The following is a 23,590-nucleotide window of genomic DNA, read 5'->3' as shown; positions in this document are numbered from 1 at the left end:
CGTGCCATGCCGGTTTCGAGGAGGGAGAGATGGAGGGTGAGGGCCGTGCCGGTCGGAGTTGGGGGCGCGTTTGTGTGTGGGTACTTTTGACAGGCCTGCCTGTCTTTTTTTTTTTTTTTAATGGGGCAGATATTTTGCGTGTGTAACACATGCAAAATATCTGTGCCATGGAAAAAAATGAATAAAAGACAGGGAGGCCTGTTAAAAAGCCTGCAGACCTGATGGTAACTCAGTTACCGACAGGCCTGCAGCAGTTGAGTTTGTCAGTAGTAAAACCCGACTCAAAATAGCCAAGCAATTGTTAGTGAATCAATCGCTTGGCTATTTTGCATGGGGTGGTAGACACCTGGAATGCGCTTCCAAAAGAAGTGATAGGACAGAGTACAATGTTGGGTTTCAAAAAGGGCTTGGATGACTTCTTGAAGGAGAAAGGGATTACAGGATATACATAGAGGGTTACTATACAGGGTACTTCAGGATTAGGGCATAAACAATGTAGGGGGTGGGAACTTAAAGGTCAAGGACCTGGGGGGCTGCCGCGGGAATGGACTGCTGGGCACGATGGACCCCTGGTCTGACCCGGCAGAGGCAATGCTTATGTTTTACTAATTTGCATGGGAGGATTGGGATCGGATCACTATAGGCCTTAGTGAATAGTGCAGGAGGGAAATTTGGTTGCAAAGGGCTCGCAAACCGATCGGTACACGATCGGTTTGCTTAGTGAATCTAGCCCTAAATGCTTGTGTAGATGGCATTAACTGAATGAATCTTTCTTGTTTTACCTATTGGTTGTTTGCAGATTAAATTTTTCTGTTCATTCCTGCTGCTTGTTAATAACCTCTCAGTGCACTAACTTGAGCTGCAAAAATAGGGAGAAAAAGCACACTGCACTGTGCAGTAAGCAATAACAATGCAAAAAAGTACAAATAATCCACCACCCATTCCCAAAATATTCCCCTTCCTGCCTATACTTAAGTGATAAATGGCTCACACACTGATAGGAGGGGACATTAAATAATAATAAAAAAAGATTACGGGTCTGCATTGGCCCTGATCTTAGCACCCCCTCCCCAATACTACCTAATATTCTATCAACCTCTGTAATCTAGTGCAGTCCCCTCCCCAACTCCCCCCACCAGACTTGCTTCACTCACCTCCAAGACTAGACAGGTAGAAGTGAACCCTGCTCACTCTTGCCATTATCTAAAATGGTAGCACCAAATAATACAATGCCTAATTTGGTGGACCAAAACCCCAGAGAATGTTTAAAGATGCCACAAAAATTTGATTCACAACTTACAAGTTATGATTAGTATGCAATGATTCTAAGTTTCAGATGGAGACATTAAAAAGAACTGTAAAAGATCCATTTGAGGCTCTGTGATCATTCCAGCTTTTTATAAGCACACTTTAATTGTCTTATGGGGTTATGATAGGTTTTCCCTATGGGATATGATCAGTGTATTCTGAATCATGGCATCACTGGAGGCAGAAGTAGACAGCACTCACGACTGTCGAGTCTTTGAGATGAATGGGTCAGATAAGGTGCATTAAGGGAGGAGGGTACACTAGACTACCAAGGATTTTTTTTTTATACATATGGTTTGGAACTCATTGGAACGTAGTTTCCTGTCTCTGCCAGCTCTGTCCTCATCTGCACAAACCTCAAACACTTTAAAATCATAAAGTGTTCAAGGCTTGTGCGGTTAAGGCAAAGCTTACAGGAATGAGGCAAGGACAAAACTCTCCGGGACAGGGAAAAATTTGTCCCCATGTCATTCTTTACCTACAACTCATAAAGGGACAGAAACAAGTGGAAAGCCAATTTGTGAGAGAGATGCTACCAGCGTAAGGGCTTATGTTCAGGTGAAAGCAAGGCTTGACCCTTACTTGGCCAGACCCTCAAAATGTCCATGGGATTAGCCCTAAGCGGGCATTAGAATTAAAGGTAAAGCAGTATTTCCCTCTCATTCTGAAGGCACACCTAACCAGTTTGTTTTTGAGTATATCTGTATTGAGTGGCAGAGTAGCCCAATTCAAATCCCCTGTACTGCTTCTTGCAGTCTTGGTCAAGTCACTTGCCTCAGGTACAAACTTGTAAGCCCTCCAGGGATAAGGGAAATATGTACTGTTCCTGATTGTAACTCACCTGGAGCTACTAATGAAAAAAGTATTAGCCAACTCCAAATGGAATAATGCTTGAGATTTGCAAACACTGGAGGTCCAATGCATACACACATGTAGCTCATGCAAGCTCCTTATGGATCCCCTACAAAGCAGACTCCAAATTAAAGTGGAAGATTCTCTTCCTTGGTCCTTTAGCAACCAATGTGACAAAGGCTCACAGTGCACTCTTTTATTTATAATTCCAAAATTAAATTACATGCTCTTGAAAGTGTGTCCAGAGCAAGGGACAATACATAAACATAACTGTAAACAGAAAGACATGATTCTGGAAAGAGATGCATCAATTTCCATGTAGCTTTATTAAAGTGAATTTTCAGACCACAGAATCCCATTTTTTTAAAAGTCAAACAGAATGAGGTCCCTTATCATAGCCTAAGGCAGTGGTAGTCAAGCTCAATTCTCAAGGGCTGCCAATCGGTCAGGTTTTTCAGATATATCTAAAGAACGGGCATGAGAGAAAAAGTCATAGGCATGCAGATCTCTCTCAGGCTTGTTCAATAGGAGGATCCTGAAACCCTGACCCACCAGCACCCCTCAATGACCAGGAGTGAATACCAAGGACACAATATTTAAAAGCATTTATCCAGGTAACACCACATGCTACCCAGATAAATGCCATGGACCAGGACCAGTTACTGATTTTCTGTGGCACTGCCTACATCATGCCACTAAGAATCCCTACAGACCACCCCAGCATTATCCAGATAGCACTAGGGCCAGAACCAAAAAATATCTAGATAGTTATCTGAATACTGGCACTGAATATCACTTAGGATAGAAAAAATAAGCCATTTCTGGATACTATCATTATCTAGAAAATAATGGCAGTCAGCAACATACCCAAATATTTATTTACAGTAGAGCCCCAATTGACAGACCTTTGGTTATCTAACACTCCAGCTTAAACAACAGTTGAAACTCTGAGCTCCACCCACTACCCCCCCACCCCTAAAGCACCTCTTCCCCCTCTGAACAGTAGCCACACTCTGCTCTCAGACACCCTACCCCCCAGCAAGAGTTCATGGTAGCCATTTTGAAAACAGAGCCCATGGGGGGAAGGAGCAAACAGGGATCACTCCTACCTCAAACTTGCTGTAGGAGGACCAGGGCTTCTAAAGGAAGATCTAGGGGAGGGAAAACCATACCTGGGTCAGGTGGATAGGAAGGCATGGAGGGTAGATCTGGAAACAAGAAAGCAGCAGCTGTTTGGGCGAGTGGACAGGGAAACTGGGTCAAGATGGCTGGCTGGTGGGTAGGTACAGGGATGCAGTTGAGTCTCCAAATTATCCAACTTTTCAGTTATTCGTGAATCTGTCAGTCCTGTTTAAGTTGCATAAATGAGACTCTACTGTATTTATTTATAAAGGTTTTATGCCACTTTTGTGAACCAGGAGCATTTTGGACAGTTTACAAAATAAAACAAAGAAAAAAGAATAACCAGATAATGATCAACACTAAATATGTGGGTATGTAGCTGGGTATATGATTAACCACAGTAGTTTAAATATTGACATGCAAGGGATTAAGGACTCAGATAAAGTAATACAGACTAAGGGCTGAGAAAGGAAGAGACAGGCCAAAAGTTCCCAGTGTTGTAGACTTGTGGCCTTAAGAGATTCTCAGCCCCGGTGCCTTTCCTGGATCTTGGCTTCCAGTCTTAACAGGGCATAGTAAGAGCATGCAGTCTAGGACTGCACCAAACTGGCAGACCCTTCTGTGTTCTACACACTGTGCAGCGTCCATTCTGGAAACTTCAGCAGAGTGGCTTCTCACAAAGACAGAGATTCTTCAATAGAAAGCAACATCTAATCAATACTTCCCATATAGACACAGTGCTGTAAAACAAAACCCATGCCAGGCATAAAACCACCCTTAAATCACAACGCTTAAACCCTGTGTCTCATCAAACCCTCTTGGGGTGAGTAGCAGCAGAGATTGGTTGGTCCCTGATGCAGGCAGTATCTCGACCTGTGTGAGTCTCTAGCGATTCTGAGGTAGATCTTAGAGGAACACTTCTTTTGACACTCTTGCACTGCCCATTCTTCTCAGGGCAGCACTAGTGCTGTGCCTTGACCCTCTGCTAGGAGCTAATCTACTCTGTGAGGGACAGGTGCAGTAAAGGAAAGTCTTTTTCATTATACAGGATACATTTACACCATAGAACTCACTTTCCCACAAAGCAGTTTATACTCCAGCTCACAAGAACAAGTGCACATTAAAACACACACTAATTTCACTCTCTTCCCATGTTTGTAAGCTGAATACCCCAAAGCTAAGGGCATGTAGTGCACAGGGCAGGATTAACCAATAGGCCAAGTAGGTACGTGCCTAGGGCCCGAAAATGTCAGGGGGGCCTGATGAAGGAAGGCATCAACATTGTTTATTCCAAACGGCGATGGGCCCCTCCAGCATCGATCGCCCCCCCCCCCCCCGATTGGCAATGCGGGCCCCACCCCAATTGGCAACGCAGCCCCCCCCCCAATCAACGGAAAGTAAGACAAGCAAGCAACGCGGGTAAGAAAGGCAACAGGAACTGTAATTGTGCAAGCGGTGCTGCTTGCCCAAAGCTTCCCTCTGACGCAGCTTCCTGTTTCCGCCTGGGCGCATGGTGGGGCGGGGCAGGGGGGCCCAGTGTACTTGTGTGCCTAGGGGCCCTCGACGAACTAATCCTGCCCTGGTAGTGCATGAGCCATAGGCAGTGGAGGGGCAGCTATTCCATCTTTTGAGGGATTTATGTTGTCCACAACCTTCATTGCCACCCACATCCCTAGAGGAACTATCACAGTAAAACTGGCTGTACTCCAGCACTCAGCTGTTAGTAAATCCAGCGTCTCACATTCTACCACAGCACTCTGGTTACATAAACACATGTAGCATGTAGATTTCCTGTAAGACGCAAGGGGAGTGGGGAGCCATTATAATCTCTCGTGTTTGTCTTTTAAGTTTCAGGTTGATATCCAAGCATATATGTTCTCTAGCATCCAGTGGATGTATATACTTGCCTTGCCATGGATCTTTAGCAGCTATATGGGTAGATCAGGCCAACTATCCTTCTAACTAGCCTAAAATGATCCATACCATGAGTTGAGGGGATATGAAAATTATCCATCTATCTGGATAGTAACTGAATATTATGAAGTTATGCACTAGCAATCCTAAACTAGACAGAGCAATACACATATAAACATCTGCATATATACACCATCGACTAAACAGCAGCAGCCTTTAAATTAGTAGTCACTGTGACCACTGAAAATCAGGCCCTTTGGTTTTAGGCTGTTATTATATAGTGGAAATCTGTTGTGAAACCCAAGATGTTCTTTTTCAATCTGTGACAAGCATCAACTAATTGTAAGTGTGCAACATAAAAAAGTGATATAGTAGTAGAAGAGAAGTATCTTATTTAGTGAGAACTCCTGAGTGTCTCTGCATTGCTTATATCAGATTCAGAAGCAGCAGCATTTCACATTAAAGTTAGCACAACTTCACATCAGAAAAAAATTCAGTTTACAGAGAGGCAACAAAAACAAAAACACACTGTCATCTTACAGACTAACCAGTTTATGGATGGAGTCTTTCTTTAACATGTATCAATAAACCAGTGAGGTGGCGCCAGCCTCCAATTTATGTAAGTAAACAAAGTTTACCCATACAAATTTGCTGCTAATTATTACTTTCCCCCTATGTGGGGGAAGTATTACTCATAGCAGAAACTGGGCATATAGTGCAACAAAACCGCATCGGGTGCGTGCATGATCTCCACATCTCATGTCTGACACATGTGTGTGCTTTATAATCCCATTCCATGCAGCTACCTACTCTATGGCAGGATTTCATTATTACCCTTAAAGGCTTATTTTCTCCTTCACTAAAATTACAAGCGATCAGTCTGGAATATGGTGAGAACATGAAATACAGGAGATGCCATTTCTTTAAAACCAGAAATGATCTTAGGATATGCATGGTCTGTGGTTGTTCACGTCCATAAATGTGATTTCTGCTTATTTTTATGTATAACTTGTAAAATGAAGTGAATGTGGAAAATGAGTTTTGCAAGTTATTTTGGATTTAAAGCTATGTTTATGTAAGTGAACACAAGAACAGAGGGTTGTACTGGAGAGAGTTTACTGGGGGCCTGGTGTTCACAGCATTTTTTTTTTTTTTTAAGACCTTTCTGAAGTCCAAAACAAGAAATTTTTTTTTTTAATTTATTGCATCTTTATATGAGACAGTATTTGTTGCTCTTTTGTACATGAATTTTAAGTACACTTCTGGTGGCTCTCAAAGAGCTTATGAAAAATTCTAAAAAAAAAAAAGTTTTATAAGGTGGATAATGTGATAGGCTTCTTTGTAAGAAATATACTTTGAATACCCACAGGAGAAATGCTACAAAAAGACAGATTAGAATGAAGGCTTAAGCTGATATTTACTTTCTGCTTTAGGTTTGAAACACTAGTTTTGGTCACCTCGGGATACTGTTTTACCCACCTTCTTGGGACTTTGCAAGAATATTTGGTCATTACTGTAAAGATCCGAAAGAAGCTTGAGACCTCCTGATGCTGAAGAAGGTGAATGACTGACAGTATCCCCACCCCCACCACCCATGCAATGGGAAATCGGCTCAATCTACCTAGAAGTATGCATTAATATTAGCAAGGGCCAAGATCATATGTCTATCTACCTCAATAACAGAGGGGTAACAGCAGCCACTAAACTCCTAATCAGACTAAAGGCTAGATTCACTTACCTGAATCTCCGTGCCCGATCCGTGCAGGCCCAACCAATTCCCCAAACAATAAAATTAAAATGAGGGCGATCGGAGGAACGCCTCCTCCGACCGCACGGATCACTGGTGTGCGATCCTGATGCATGCACAGACCATCTGCTTTCCTTGTAGATGGTCTGCGCATGCGTTTGGTATTTGTTTTTGCTGGGGGGGCTCCAGACTCTCCTGCTCTATCTCTTCAACTAACATCACCATCAGTTCTCTTGAAGGGCGATCCCTGGCAGCAGCAGCCTCTTTAAAAGGCTAACTACTGGCCCCAACTCTCCTGCTCTCTGCTGCCTTCCCTGCAGTGCGAGCCTGCAGGTTTAAAGCGGGGCTGCACTGCATAGTCGGGGCTGAAAGGCAGGAGAAGGGAGGTGAGAGGAGCTCAACAATCCCTAAACTAAAAGCAATGTGGCCAACAGCCACTGCTCTCCCCCATAATCTGGCCCCAGGGCTTCTGCAGCCCCTGAAACAGAGTAAAGGCAGCGAGATTGGGGCAGCAGAGAGCAGGGCGTGCAGAGAGTAGGGCGGCAATGGAGTTGGAGAGTGGGAAAGGACGTTTGCGACTGGTCCCCAGCAATCACTTCTTGTGTTGATCGGCCAGCCCAGTCGATTTGCAAGATTTTTTTAGTGAATCTAACCCTAAGAGGCCTTGAAGCTTAGTTAAGGGCTGTGCCCCCAATTAGCACAGCAAGCGAGAATGGTTGAAATTATCACAGATATTGCAACAGCTAAGGCAGGTGCATATATTCCAGTTAATGCAAGAGTTAAAACATTGGATTAGTTGTTAAACCAAAAGATGGAGGATTAAATGAGAAGTAATGCCCTCGCCTCCATAATTCATCAGTGGATGACAGCACTGACAAGCTGCACATGTTCACTTGTTTTTTTGAAATCTTTTCCTTCACTTCAGTTGGTGAGAATTGTCTGCGATTGCTTGGGAAATGAAAGCATACAGTGAGCACTTGGTGCAATTTAAGCAATGTGTTGGAATAATATTTTTGATTGTTGAAGTAGTCCCTCCAACTGAAATTCACTGCCCTACACAGGTTGTTTTTGGTGATAATTGACGATGTAAGTACCGTGTTTCCCTGAAAATAAGACCTACCCCAAAAATAATCCCTAGTTGGATTGACCCCTGGAGCCCCTCCTGAATGTCCCCAAAACTCCCCGATTTGCCGGCAGCAGCGCTTGCTCCTCCCCCCCCCAATTGCAGCATCACCCATACCCTTGCACAGCATCTTTCCATCCCTCCTTCCCATTCCGTGCAGCAGAACTCCGAAGACCCACTAAAAGGCTGACATACCTCTGTTCCAAACAGCAGCAGCATTAAACAGGCTGCTTCTCGGCCTTCCCATCCCTCTGCAGCATCACTAACGAGGCACAGGGAAGGTCCCGGTGAGGAAGGCCACAAAGCAGCTTGTTCAGTGCTGCCACCGCTGCTGTCTGAAACAGAGGTATGTTGGCCTCGTGGTGGGAGGGTCGTCGGGGTTCTACTGCATGGGGGAAGGGAGGGAGAGATGAAAAGATGCTGCGCAGGGGAATGGGTTGGCAGGATCATCGGGGTTCTGCTTCATTGGGGGGGGGGGGGGGGGAGGAATGGCTTTGTATTATGTGTTCCACAAAGATCTCAAGACTTTTCTATTTCAGAAATGTTATGACATCTGAAATTCAGTTTAAGGATGATCTGTAATTTGTTTATTTATTAACCATTTAAAGCTCTATTTAAAGGGAAGATGTGGCATACAAGAACAATGTTTAGATAAGATTAGATCTAATAGCAATACAATGAAATTGCTTTCAGGGTTCTGCACAGGGGAGAGGGGGGGAGATGGAAGGGAGGGATAGAAAGATGCTACATAAGGGGATGGGTGAGAGATGATCGTTGTACACACACAAAAAAAGACATCCCCCGAAAATAAGCCCTAGTGCGGTTTTTTTGGACCCAAAATTAATATAAGACAGTGTCTTATTTTGGGGGAAACACGGTACTCTGTAGCTGAATCAAAAAAAATGGTGAAGACTGTGGACCAGGAAGGGCTGATTAATGTGATCAAAAACAAAGTGGACAACCCCTGACAGCAAAAAGTCTCATACAAGGATTGATGAACTCATACAGGGCACTGAAAGGCCACTCAAAGTGATACATTGCAACCCGAAAACTTTGAACAATTGAGAAGAGTTCAGAAGCACAAGAAGGAAATTTTGTTGCAACATGACAATGCTAGGCCTCACACAGCATGAAACACCACAGAGGCAATTGTGAAGATGGGCCATATGACACAGACTTAGCATCATGCAATTTCCATCTTTTGCCCCTGGTTGCGACATAGAATCCAGAGCTGGAAGAACTGAGAAAAATTATAAAAGATTTTCAGCCACAACTCCTGGAGGATGAATTACTGAAAGAAATATTCCCAGCTTCACCTATGCTGGCCTTTTGACAGCCACCTGTTCTGAAACAAGAACTAGTAAAAAGCAAATGCCCAACACATTTCACAGGAAACTCCCGTTGTAGTCTCGTGAGACCACAGGAACTCACAGCATGGCTCTGCACGAGCGTAGGAAGATCGCTCCTGCCCCACGTCACCACTAGACCACCAGGTAAGGTCGGGGATGCAAGAGGGAGGCAGGGGTGGGTCAGAGCCGGCCCAAAAATTATTTGCAATTTTCCCTATTCGTGGGCCGGCTCTGCCCCTAATCCCCGCGAATACTGAGAGTCTGCTGTATGTTATTACAAGCATAAAAGGGCAGAAGAGGTAGGAAGCCAATTATGAAATTTCTATTAAAACCTACGTAGCAATGGATAAGAAAACCAGAGACCATTCTTTCCTAGAACTTACCATCCCTGAGATTATGGAAGAGCATATCAAAGCACTGAATATGCCTATTACTGCACATAAAATTAAACTGACAATTTAAAACCTAAAACTAACAACTCTAGGACCTCATGGGTGGAGTTTTTAAAAAGTTCTGCCAGATAGAGCTACTGGTTTTATCAGCAGGATGCCAGAGGTCATAATGCCACTGTACAGGTCCATGGTGAGACCTCATTTGGAATATTGTGTTCAATTCTGGAGACCACATTACCGGAAAGATGTGCTGAGAGTTGAGTCAGTTCAGCGGATGGCCACCAGGATGGTCTCGGGGCTCAAGGATCTTCCGTATGAAGTAAGGCTGAATAAATTGCAGCTGTACTCACTTGAAGAACGAAGAGAGAGAGGGGACATGATTGAGACATTTAAATATATCACGGGTCGTATCGAGGTGGAAGAGGATATCTTTCGTCTTATGGGACCTTCGTCCACCAGAGGGCATCCGCTGAAAATCAGGGGAGGGAAATTTCATGGTGACTCCAGAAAGTATTTCTTCACTGAGAGGGTGGTCGATCATTGGAATGAACTCCCACGGCAGGTGATCGAGGCCAACAGCATGGCAGATTTCAAAAATAAATGGGATATTCATGTGGGATCTCTAATGAGGTAAGGGCAGGGGGTTGGTGAGCAAACTCAGGGAGAAGGGTCACTAGAGTGGGCAGACTTGATGGGCTTTGGCCCTTTTTTGCCGTCATTTTCTATGTTTCTATGTTTAAATAGGCCTAGCAGGCAGCAGAAAATAAAGGAAACTTTTTTAAAAAGTGTCAAATAATCTAACTAAAGGGAAGTGCTCCCACGTGACCAGCTTACACACGAAATAGACCACCACTGAAAAGACTGCAATAAATAAGAGAAACATGAGCTGCACTGGGCATAAACAGTATATTCTCACTATTCTGTGAAAAATAGAAGAGTGAGCTGGTCACATGTGAGACAAGAGAAGATAGGAAGGTGTGCGAGTTGCTGACAAAAGCTCAAGAAAAAATGCTGAGAAGCGTTCCTGACCTAGGCTTCATCAGATGTCATCATCCAGTAGTAAGAATATATCATCCTGTTATACCAGGGAGGACAGAAATCCCATTAGAAATTTCCATTTTCTTCCCCCAAAATGTTAATCATGCAAAGAAACAATCAAGATCAATGCAAATATCACCATTTATAAATGTTAGTGGACAATCCAGAGTTTACACCAGAGCTGGACATGGAAATATCATGGATGTGGAAATACAAGGTACCTATCAAATTGGATAGTAACATAGTAGATGACAGCAGATAAAGACCTGAATGGTCCATCCAGTCTGCCCAACCTGATTCAATTTAAATTTTTTTCTTCTTAGCTATTTCTGGGCAAGAATCCAAAGCTCTACCCGGTACTGTGCTTGGGTTCCAACTGCTGAAGTCTCCGTAAAAGCTCACTCCAGCCCATCTACACCCTCCCAGACATTGAAGCCCTCCCCAGCCCATCCTCAACCAAACGGCCATATACAGACACAGACTGTGCAAGTCTGCCCAGTACTGGCCTTAGTTCTTATAGGGGCTAATTCCCATATTTTGAGCAGGTCAAGATTAAATGGAAGCTTCTAAACACTAACATGCTGTCACATTTACAAACTAGCTATTACCAAGAGATACTACAATAAAAAATTAGAGGGGAAACTGGGAATGTGGCAGGACAAAGTGAAGCCTTGTTCATGGCCTGGGCTGAAGATATAGGGGGGGGAACCTACACCCTACCAATGTAGCTGCCCTGTTCACTAGAATACATTGGGGGGGGGGGGGGGTTCCAAACACAAAACACAAGAAATGAAATTTAAAATCCTTGCTCTTGCTCTGAATATATAAGCCCTATGGGCTACAGTAGGATTGTGGGGATAGGACTCTTGCATCAAATGTAAGGTATGAATGAAGACATTATTACAGTCATTTGTAGAGTGTCCCAAATTTACATTGTGACCCAAAGCTTTAGTTATGATCAAGAAGGTCTTACAGGTAGGATTATAGCATGCTCTTACTGGATATCAACTACCTCTTCACAGAGCTAAAGGACCCAAAGCCCTTGATGTTGGCCAAAAAAATAATTCTGCAACTTTGGGTAGCACAAGACAGACCACCCTTCCATGGACAAGTGCAAATAATGCATGAAATGGTATTGTTTAAACAGGTTCACACAAATCAAGAGCAAGTCTGAGTGATATAAGTGACTTTGGCATCACTATGCACAAACCAACCACCAAACACTTAGGAGTGATATGGCTTTGGCATCATCTTGGTTCTCTTTTCTCTCAGAACTTAATCCACTGGAAAGAGATGGAAATCACACTATTATTTCAAGCAACTCTCTTCTACCAAAATCAAGCCGGTAGCCTCCAGAAAGTGATTCATACGGTGGAGAAAAAAGACCTCAATATTTACAGGGGAAATTACAAATGGCACACAGCCGTATCAAAGTACACCCACTGTTGAACACAGGTCATAAAAAAAAACTCCCCCCATAGTCTTTTATGGTTCTGACCCAAGAGAGAGAAGTTACCAAAGTGGGTTAGTGTTAGGTTATTTTATCACAACTTAAGTTGGGTTGTTGTTTTTTTTACACAAGGTTTCATTGCACAAAATGCGACCCTTTACTAAAATAAGTCAGGTTATTTTGCCACAAATAACAGTAGCCAACATTGATAAATTTGCACATATGGGGAGAGGTAGTTAAGTCTGAGTAGGTATTATGTACAGTGAGTGAGTGTCATAACAAAAGGTAATGGAAAAAGTTATAGGGTATCTATAATAAAGACCTAGATTCTAGATCTTTAATTATGTTTAATATAAAGGCTTTTGATGTTGCAATGTATTTGAAATTTTACTTTGTTGATGTTAAATGTTGGCTTCAGGGACAACCATACATGCCATATTATAAGTCTCCATATTCTGTAAGAGAGACATACAAAAATAAAAAAAATTATAGACTTTCCACTACACATGACAGAGCTTGAACTGTTTGTCCCTTCTCGCCGGGGCCAACACGCTAGGAAACTATTCCCCATTCAAGATGTGCTGTTTGATAAACTGTTGAAGGTATGGGTTTTTATCTAGGGATTTAGCTGATACCTGTTTTTAGAAGATTTGCATTTTCATTTTGTTAGGTGGATTTTTATTTTTTCTTGTTGATAAGACCTAATTGTTGTTGGTACGGGGGCAAGTATGTTATTGTCATTTTGTGGTGTGTTGCTTTGAATACAGTTGGTCCTACAATTACAGGGTTAGTTTTGAGTCGTGAGTCAGTATTTTTGAATGGTTGAAAATTATTTATGCTTTCTTATATTTGGTATGTTTGTCTGATATAATTACATTGGTTTTATTTTACTGTTTATTTTGTCTCCATTGAAATGTGTGTTCTTCACTTAAGAGTTTTTCACTATAAGAAATTGCTGTAAATGAATCAGGTCATTAGTGACAATGTTCAGTACAGAGGGTGGAGATCCTTTGCCCTACCATAGTCCAGTGGTTCTCAATCCTGTCCTGGGGACCTCCCAGCCAGTCGGGTTTTCAAGATATCCCTAATGAATATGCACGAGAGAGATTTGCATATAATGGAAGTGACAGGTATGCAAATCTCTCATGCATATTCATTAGGGATATCCTGAAAACCCGACTGGCTGGGGGGTCCCCAGGATAGGGTTGAAAACCACTGCCACAGTCCATGTCTATATCCAGTTTTAGTGGTAGACCTGCTGCCACTCTAAAAGGAAAGTCCAGAGAAGGTTGTGCCAGCATCAGCAAGTACAAACACCACACACAGAGTACAACACAAAACCTTATGTATCCAAGACATGCGTTATACACGTGCGTTACAGGTGGCATAATGTATTAAAAATGACTGTGTGTATGTAGTGCCATGCTATATTATAAGATACCCACAGTATAAGTTGAATGCCCATATAAAGGATGCCCTCACTGCAGCTCATTACATGAATGGAATTTATGAGCCATTCTGCAGGGAAAGAACAATTCTATTACTCCCCAATTCCTCACTCAGGTCCTCAGATGTACCAGACCACCTTATGATTCGCACATATAATCCATACACTCATATTGTCTCACACACAAACACAGAGTCAGGCTATATCCACATACACACATTCACACACAACCACATGCAGTGGAGCAAGTGTTCATACAAACACCAACAGGCCTACACCCCTATCAGTCTTATACACAGTCACACAAATGCCCTCACATATGCACAACCAGCAATGCATATATACACTTAAACAATAACATATGAATATGCCAACATTTCAAGACTTGGAATAGAAGTGAAAGGAGAAACTCCTGAGTGTGCTATTAGCAGCAGGGCTTGTAAGTCTCATACCAAGCACCCAGCCTGGATCCTTCACCACTTCACATCAACATTATCCAGTTGGGTGAATGTTCTATATGTCCCTCTGCATTGTAACAAGCCCTCTTCAGTCTATAGGCAGCAGAAGCTGGGGAGTTCTCTGTTCCCCTGCTTTGCTGAATGTCCTCCCTTGTCACATCAAAGGCAGCAGCTGGGAGAGTTTCCTCTGTGTCCCCCTGCTCTGCAGAAAGCCCTCTTCGCATCAGAAGCAGCAACTGAGAGAGTTTTCCTCTATGTCCCTACTGCCCTGCAGAAACTCTCCTCTGTCACTTCAGTGCTTTTTCTAGTGACCATCACTCATTACAGTGGACGACAGAGAAGTGACAATCTGCCTTCTCTAGAATGTGAAGGTACTTAGGAAGAAGAGTGAGTGAGTCGGTTCATGCAGCATCTGGTTAGGAAGGATAGGATAGAATATAAGGAGCCTCAGATCTTACTGTTCTCTAAATGAGAATCAATATGCTTTATCAAAGCATCATCTGGATAGCCCATGGGGAAGGCCACCTGGCAAAGAGGGCAGCTTCGGATGTCTGAATCCACTGCTTCCATCAGCAGCTGCAAGACAAGAAAGAGGAAAAATGAGGATCCAATACCAAACTTACACATTAATGTGAGCCATGACACTTGATGTGCAACCCGGAGAATGTGCTGATCTACTCAGATCATAAGACAGGAGAAGCACTGCTTTCCGCTATGTCCCACTACAGAGACTTGAGTGTCAAGGACCAGAAAGCAAAAATCAGGAGTCCAGTTTTATGGGCTGTTTTGCAGCTAAATGTTGATCCTTTTAAGATAAAGGATTATTATAGTTTCCTATGTGTTGCAACTGTACTATAGTGCCATGATTTGTGTGTGAGATAACTATTTAAAATATTGTAACATTTGAAATACTTAAGCTGCCCTGAGTCAAATGGAAGTATTAACACATTTACATGCCCACTATGCTTTTTTTCTGAACTATTACAAGCTTCAGAATCAGGTAGCAGACATTGAGTCTGGGTGAGTGCCAGCAGCCATTTTGAGATCTATTATATACTTCCCCCTCAATATTCACGGGGGTTAGGGGCAGAGGCGGTCCGCGAATATTAAAAAACGGTGAATAACTTTTAGGGCCAGTTCTGACCCACCCTCACCTCCCTCCTGAGTCCCGGACCTTCTCCAGACCTTACCTGGTGGTCTAGCGGCAATGTGGGGCAGGATCGATCTTCCTATGTTCCTGCCCCGTGCAGAGCCGTCATCAAAATGGCTGCCGTGAGTTCCTGTTGTAGTCTCGAGACTACAACAGGAACTCACGGCAGCCATTTTGATGACAGGAAGGTCCGGGATGCCGCATTTGTTCCAAAAAGAAAATCGCGAATAACCGAATTTGCAGGTACTGAAACCACGGATTTGGAGGGAGAAGTGTATTACATTATCATTTGTATTCCGCCTAAGCCCTCATGAGTTCATAGCGGATCACAGTAGATTTAACTACTGGAAAAAATCCAATTAAACATAATACAATATAAAATTATACATAAATAATCATACATAATCATCAATTTCAAGATAAAAATTTCTTAAATAGAAATGTTTTTAAGAGCTTCCTAAAAGCTGATAATAAAAAGATGCCTTCCACTGAGTAAATAATTTACTTTGTTTAAGAGGGAAATTGAAGATAATACAACATCCTGGTCTACCTACTAATGAGGAGACTAATTCCAGCAGATAACATGCTCTTTGGCCATATAGAATATTAAAAATCAACATGCAAAGCTTAAATTTATCCTTGCATGTATTGGCAACAAATGTAATTTAATAAAATATGATGCGATTCTATCACACTTATAAATCAAAGAAATGACCATAACTGATGTGTTCTGTATTGTCTGTAGTCTCTTCAAAAACCCCTTTGCACATCCCAGATATATTATATTTACAATAGTTCATCAAAGAAAATATAAGTGATTGAACTACAATTACAAATCCTGCTCTATCAAAATATTTACGTACTACCCACAATTTCCTTAAAAGACCAAAGGATTTCTTACTAACCAATTTAATTTGATACTCCATATGATTTTCCATCCCCCGCCAGACAAAATGGACTATTTTCTTTAGTACAATGGTATTCACTTCCAATGCTCATGGGCTATAAATGGGTCAGGTTTTTAGACTATTCCTAATGAATATTCATATGATAGATTTATAGTAGAGGTGTGCACGGGGGTATATTGCTACCATGTCCTCACCATCTCCACATATTTCCCCACCCCTGTATCCAACCCACATTTAAAAAATAGAAACAGAACCATAATGGCAGATAAAGGTCAAATGGCCCATCTAGTCTGCCCATCCACAGTAACCATTATCTCTTTCTCTCTCCGAGAGATCGCACGTGCCTATCCCAGGCCCTTTTGAATTCAGACTAGAGAGCTGCACGGGAACGGGGACGACGGGAATCCCGCGGGTTCCCCCTTCGGATCATGGGGATCCCGTGGGGACGCCCCCTAGGGTCACGGGGATCCAGCGGGGTTCAATGCGAGGCTCATCTGATTTTCCTATCTGCCCTGCTGCAGCACACATAGCCAATCGGAAGTCTTCCCCGATGTCAGCGCTGACATCGGGAAGACTTCCGGTTGGCTGTATGTGGCAGGGCAGGTAGAGAAAAGGCAGTGGCGTACTAAAGGGGGGGAGCGGTCCGCCCGGGTGCAGCCATGGGGGGGGGAGTGTGCACAGCCGGTCAGGTCCCCTTACCTTTGTGGCGCTTCTCCCGACCGACCGACAACAGGCCCGGCCGACAAACCTCCCTGCCCTGTAGCCACAAATCTAAATTACCTTCTTACAGCAGCTTCAATACTCCAGCTGCTGTAAGAAGGTAATTTAGATTCGCGGCTACAGGGCAGGGAGGTTTGTTGGACCGGGCCTGTTCTGTTGTTGGTCGGGTGGGGAAGCGCCACAAAGGTAAGGGGCAGGGATGGAGAAAGGGAGGAAAGGTGGAGAAGAAAAGACGCTTAAGGGAAATGAGGTAAAACTGAGGGGGGAGAAGGACGCTGAAAGCACTGGGGAAAACAAAGGGGTGGAGAAGGACGCTGAAAGGACATGGGGAAGACGGGAGGGGGGGAGAAGGACGCTTTAAGAAGGATGCTGAAAGGACATAGGAAAGACAGGAGGGAGAAGGATGCTGACAGGACATGGGGAAGATGTGGGGGGGAGAAGGATGCTGAAAGGAAATGGGGAAGAGAGAGTGGGGAGAAGACGCTGGCAGGGAAGAAGACAGAGATGCCAGACTATGGGGGGGAGCGGAGGGAAGAAGATATGTGCCAGACCAATTTGGAAGGGGGGAGAAAGGGAGAAGCACAGTAACAGAGCAAATGGAAGACGCAGAGAGAAGAGAGACAGTGGATGGAAGGAATTGAATGAGAACATGAGGAAAGCAGAAACCTGGCAACAAAGGTAGGAAAAAAATTCTTTTTTTTTTTTTTGCTTCAGGATAAAGATATATTAGTTGTGTTGATAAAAATTTATAAACATTAGAGGCTCTGGTAGAAACCCGTTTACAAAGTATGTATTCTTCCCAATTAATATTTCCAAATTAATAAGGTCTTTTTGCTTATTTTTAAATGGGTTTCTACCAGAGCCTTTAATTCAGTAGCATAATTAACTAAAATAACTTTTTCTGAAGTTTATAGGGACGGGTGGGGACATAGGGGATTGCTCGCGGGGACAGGCGGGGACAGAGGGGATTCCTCACGGGGACGGGTGGGAGTCCTCAAAGGGACAGGTGGGACTTTGGTGGGGACGGGTGGGATTTCTGTCCCCGCGCAACTCTCTAATTCAGACTCAGTCTCTGTCTCTACCACCTCTTCTGGGAGACTGTTCCACGCATCTACCAACCTTTCTGTAAAAAAGTATTTTCTTAGATTACTCCTATCACCTCTTAATTTCATCCTATGCCCTCTCATTGCAGAGTTTCCTTTCAAATGAAAGAGACTCGACTCATGCGCATTTACATTACGTAGGTATTTAAATGTCTCTATCATATCCCTACTCTCCTGTCTTTCCTCCAAAGTATACAGATTGAGATCTTTAAGTCTCTCCCCCATACGCCATATGATGAAGGACCACATACCATTTTAGTAGCCTTCCTCTGGATGACTCCATCCTTTTTATATCTTCTTGAAGGTGCAGCCTCCAGAATTGTACACAATATTCGAAATGAGGTCTCACCAGAGTCTTATACAGAGGCATCAATACCTCCTTTTTCCTACTAGCCATACCTCTTCTTATGCAACCTAGCATCTTTCTAGCTTTCAACCTGTTTGGCCAACTTGAGATCATCACATACAATCACACCCAAGTCCCGCTCTTCCGTCATGCATATAAGTTCTTCACCTCCTAGACTGTACCATTCCCTCTGGTTCTTGCAGCCCAAATGCATGACCTTGCATTTCTTAGCATTAAATTTAGCTGCCAAATTTCAAATCATTCTTCAAGCTTCGCCAGGACTTTCTTCATGTTATTCACCCCATCCAGCGTGTCTACTCTATTGCAGATTTTGGTATCATCTGCAAAGAGGCAAATCTTACCCAACAACCCTTCAGCAATATCATTTATAAAAATGTTAAAAAGAACAGGCCCAAGAACAGAACAGAACCTTGAGGCACACCACTGGCAACATCCCTTTCCTCAGAGCGATCTTGTAGATTCCAAAGAAAATGCATCCTATAACTTGTTAAAATTAACACAAACTAGGCATTACTTTGTTAAATATTCAAGAACTATATTCTATGCCATGTCACTACACTAAGTAAACCAAGCAGGCTAGATAATATTTGCAAAACAAATGAAAGGGAAATACGAGCAGCAGATAAAGACAAGGATTAATTAGCTTGCAAATTTTTTCTACCAGCTCCAACACTGCACATCCTTCTGCCTTTTCCCTCCTTTCTCTATCACTATAAAGCAGGGGTGTCCAACCCGTGGCCCGCGGGCTGCTTGCGGCCCCAAGAAGTATTTTGTGCAGCCCCGCTCACGCTCGAGGGTGATGCGGTGTTTTCTGTCTTCCCGGCGCCCTCCTCCATCTTCCTGCATCGTTCGCTGAAAGCCGTGGGCAGCGGATCCTATGTGCCTCTTCTGCCCAGAAGTATTCCCAGACCCAGAAGTACTCCCTCTGACCCAGAAGTATTCCCTCTGATGTCATGACGTCAGAGGGAACGCTTCCAGATCAGCCGCAGGAAGCGCATGGAAGCCGCTGCCCGCGGCTTTCAGCAAACGCTGCAGGAAGATGGAGGAGGGCGCCGGCAAGACAGAAAACACCGCATCACCGAGGCACCCAGCAAGACGGTAAAAACATTCGAGCATTGTTGGGGGTGCTGCCTGGGGGGGTGGAGGACATGCAGGATAGGTTGACCCATTTGGCCTTCACGGCTGCCTGGATTGTGATAGCCCTTCATTGGAAGAGTTCAACGGTGCCTACCCTGCCGATGATGAGAGAGAAATTGGGCTGGGTCTGTGAGCGTTATAGACTATCAGCTTTACTAACTCGGTGCTGGCAGCAATTTGAGGAGGTGTGGGGTCGATTTCTCACAGTGGAGGGAATGGATTGTGCTAGAACTGAGGGGTGATGGGGGGAGGGGGGTGGTGACTGGATTCCTGGGTGGATGGGCTGTGGCTTGGATATAGGGAGTTTGGGGCTACACTTGGTCTTCTAGGTGGTTGGGGAAGGTACCGGGGAGGGGGTCATTGAGCTGTCTCTCGGGGGGGGGGGGGTGGGGAAGGGGGAGGTTTCTGTTTTGTTCTCTTAAAAATGTTCAACACAGTTCTTGTGCTTGGTGGGACATTGTTGTTTGGTTGTTACTTTTCAGGAGATTGGGATCCTTGTGTTTTTCTTGTTTCCTATCTGTGTTTAAATAAAGAATTTTTAAAAACCCCCAAAAACATCAACGGGCTTAGGAACTGGGAGTTACAGACACCAGCAGCAGTAGCCCTTCAGGAGAAGGCAGAGAGGGCTGGGGGCAGTAGTGAAGGAGACAGAATGAAGGGAAAGGTAGAGGGGAGCATGAGCCATAAGATGGAAGAATGGAGGGAGTGAAGGAAAGAGATGCAGAGGTGAGGGAGATAATAGAAAGGGAGAATTGGGTGTCTGAGAGAGAATGGGGATGCGGAAGCCTGTGGCTGCTCCCACTGTCATCGGTACATGTGGAGGGATCACTCAGTCAGAGTAAGTATTACTGCTTTTTTGGTTTCCTCTCCAGTGTCCCTTTAATGAAGGTTTATTATTAGATATGTATATCTTCTATATTAGTGATTGCAAATTTGAGACCTGCTCAGCCTTTTTTTTTTTGCTCATCGGCTAGTGTTAGTGTTTGTGCGGCCCCAGAAAAATTTTTTCGGCCAATGCGGCCCAGGGAAGCCTAAAGGTTGGACACTCCTGCTATAAAGGATATCTGATCACTCCAACTATCTTGAATTCAAATATATCTAGAGACTCAGCTGGTGGTTAGCATCAATAAGCCCTCTCTCTAGCACAATGGCCTAACTCAAGAGAGAATGTAGGAATGCGTTTTGCAGCCTCCGGTTTTACAACACACCAAACTCCAATTCCTCAAGTAAATCATACTTATCTTGGTAAGTGCAGTGCAAACCACTAGACCACAGGAAGGTAGAGCACATATATATTCAAGGTGTACATGAGGGATATTAATCTAGTCCTCATTGCTACCCATCCCCAGTTACTTTGGTCCATTTCCACCCATTCTCATGGTATTAATGGCTGTCAGCAATATGTTTGTAGATTTCCACAAGATTTCTGATTTCCTGCAGTCCCCATTCCCATGCATACCTCTCTTTAATTTACAAGCATAACACCTCAGTTATATACAAATTTCTCACGAAAATTTCAAACGGAATATCTTAAAAATGAAACCCATTTGGGGGTCCTTGAGGACAGGAAGTAAATACCATTCTTAGTTTATAAGGCCTTACAGTTGCTAGCACATCTGAGACATCTTGCACTATGAAGCCATAAGCAAATGAACTATATCCCCTTTCTATCAAATTAAAACTGAGGTATTACACAGCAGAAATGAAGCAAACTCAATTGCTGCACTGGCTGAAGGCAGCACTGGATTTAACATTTACAACCCTAAAAATAATGTATGTATTAGGCTTCCACAGAGCTGCAACCCTAAAAGGTCATGCTTCCATACATTAAGTGAAAGACACATGGGGCAGGAGACTGCTAGACGTTGGGTTCCATACAATGAACAAATCACAGTTGTGACATTTCTGTATCTGCTGTCATTCATGTTTATTTATTAGACATACAAGGAGCACAGAAACAAAGAGTGAGTGTATTGAAGAGAAGCAAAGAATATAAAAAATATCCTTACATTGATGGAAGGCCAAGACTGAGCATGTTCAGCCCTGGAATAGGAAGCAGTTGAACGACTGACAGATGCATCTGGGATGGGGAATCCAGCGCAGAATGAAGCACAGCGGACTGTTCCTACCTCAGGACTTGGAGGACTTGGGACAGTCCAGTCTTCTTCATCTGAGGATTGCAAGGGATCCTGGAAAAGGTCTGTGGGACTGAGAGGTCCACAGGCACTGGACATGTACTCACTATAAGAACAATGTGCTGGCAGTGTGGCGGTCTCGGGTTGCAACCACACAGAACAAGTCTGGGGATAAAGAGCTGCATCGTTCACCTCAGAGTAGCTACGCCGCCCTTGGAAACCAGCTTTGATGTGGTGACTTGAAGGCTTAGAGTAGGCTGAATCTGTGATGTTCCTTTCACTGCTGCTGGGAGATCTGCGCTGTAGAGCAGGTGAAGGACAAGAGGATACTGGAGACTGGTGCTGAGAGGCAGTGGACTGAATGACTGGAGATTGGCACAAAGGCGACTGACACAGGGGTACAGGAGACCGCCTTTGCAGTATGGGAGACTGGCACAGAGATATAGGAGACCTCCTCTGTAGTACTGGAGATTGGCCTTGAGGTATAGGAGACTTGCACTGGGGTATTGGGGATCGACGTTGAGATGCTGGAGAATGGTGTTGAGGTAATGAAGAGTGGCTCTGCCCTGAGATAAAACAAAGGTCTTAAAGAAGGGACCCATGAGATCTTGACACCACATTTTGACATCCACATTTTTGAATAATGCTTATGATAATTCAAAAAGACTGGTCCCAACTAACAAAGATTACAGTTTTCTCTGACAAATAAAGCCACTAAACCTGCATCAGTACAGATCTTAGGCATGTTGCAGTTTCATTTTATCATAACATGAAACTATTTATGAATTGCAGTTTCATGGTCCTATGCGATTTACAAAAGATAAAACCAGAACATTAATTGTTGAATTTGCAATCAATTAAAACCATACAATCATCATTTTCTGAATTTACTAAACAAATACATTTCATTAATCTTCTAAAATGCATGTAAGAGAATGACAGTGAAATTAACAATTGAATTATAGACTCCCCCATTTGGCCACTTGGTAGGAAGTAAATTGGTTACATATCTTTTATACATGCAATCCTTTAATGATAGAAAAGTGAAATAAAGTACAGTTACTTACCGTAACAGGTGTTATCCAGGGACAGCAGGCAGATATTCTCTACATGTGGGTGACGTCATCCACGGAGCCCCGATGCAGACAGCTTTTCAAGCAAACTTAATTGAAGATTTCAAGTTTGCTGGTGCTGCACACGCATGTGTGTGCCTTCCCGCTCCACTAGAGGGCGCATCCCCTCCTAGTGGTCTTCAGTTCAGATAGCTAGCAAAGAAGCCAACCCCGGGGAGGTGGGAGGGTTGCGAGAATATCTGCCTGCTGTCCCTGGATAACACTTGTTATGATAAGTAACTGTGCTTTATCCCAGGACAAGCAGGCAACACATTCTCTATATGAGGGTGATCTCCAAGCTAACCAAAAAAAGGGACGGAGGGAAGTTGGCAATTAGGAAAATAGATTACGCAAAACCGACTGGCCAAACCGGCCTTCGCTCCTGAACAAAGTATCCAGATAGTAGTGAGAGGTGAAGGTATGAACCGAAGACCAAGTGGCAGCCTTGCAGATCTCCTCAATTGGCGTGGACCTGAGGAAAGCGATAGAAGCCGCCATCGCTCGGACTTTATGCCTCGTGACTCAACCGTGCAGCGAGAGACCAGCCTGAGCGTAGCAGAAGGAAATACAAGCAGCCAACCAGTTGGACAAGGTGCGCTTGGAAACAGGACATCCCAACCAATTAGGATCAAAAGACAAGAACAATTGAGGAACCTTCCGATGAGACTGGGTGCGTTGGAGATAGAACACCAACGCCCTCTTACAGTCAAGAGTATGAAGCGCGACTTTAAGATGTCTGAGATCAAAGAGAGGAGTGG

The 23,590-nt window shown here is 43.8% G+C and overlaps 1 protein-coding gene across 2 annotated transcripts in view; it reads right to left on the bottom strand.

Annotated features, from left to right (window-relative positions):
* Window positions 1–13,623: 13,623 nt before the first annotated feature.
* The window catches only part of TBKBP1 (TBK1 binding protein 1), a 51,230-nt gene continuing 41,263 nt past the window's right edge, over window positions 13,624–23,590 (bottom strand). For both annotated transcript variants that reach the window (XM_033919189.1, XM_033919188.1), the window contains exons 9-10: window positions 21,595–22,286; window positions 13,624–14,776 (exon numbers count right to left, since the gene is read on the bottom strand). In XM_033919189.1, coding sequence (XP_033775080.1) covers window positions 14,648–14,776; window positions 21,595–22,286 — 821 coding nt within the window. In that variant the 3' untranslated portion in view covers window positions 13,624–14,647. The remainder of the gene's footprint in view (window positions 14,777–21,594; window positions 22,287–23,590) is intronic.

This window comes from Geotrypetes seraphini, chromosome 13, assembly GCF_902459505.1.
Source record: "Geotrypetes seraphini chromosome 13, aGeoSer1.1, whole genome shotgun sequence".
Taxonomy (NCBI): Eukaryota; Metazoa; Chordata; class Amphibia; order Gymnophiona; family Dermophiidae; genus Geotrypetes; species Geotrypetes seraphini.
Note: the sequence above shows the minus strand (reverse complement) of the source record. Positions and strands in the feature narration are given on the sequence as shown.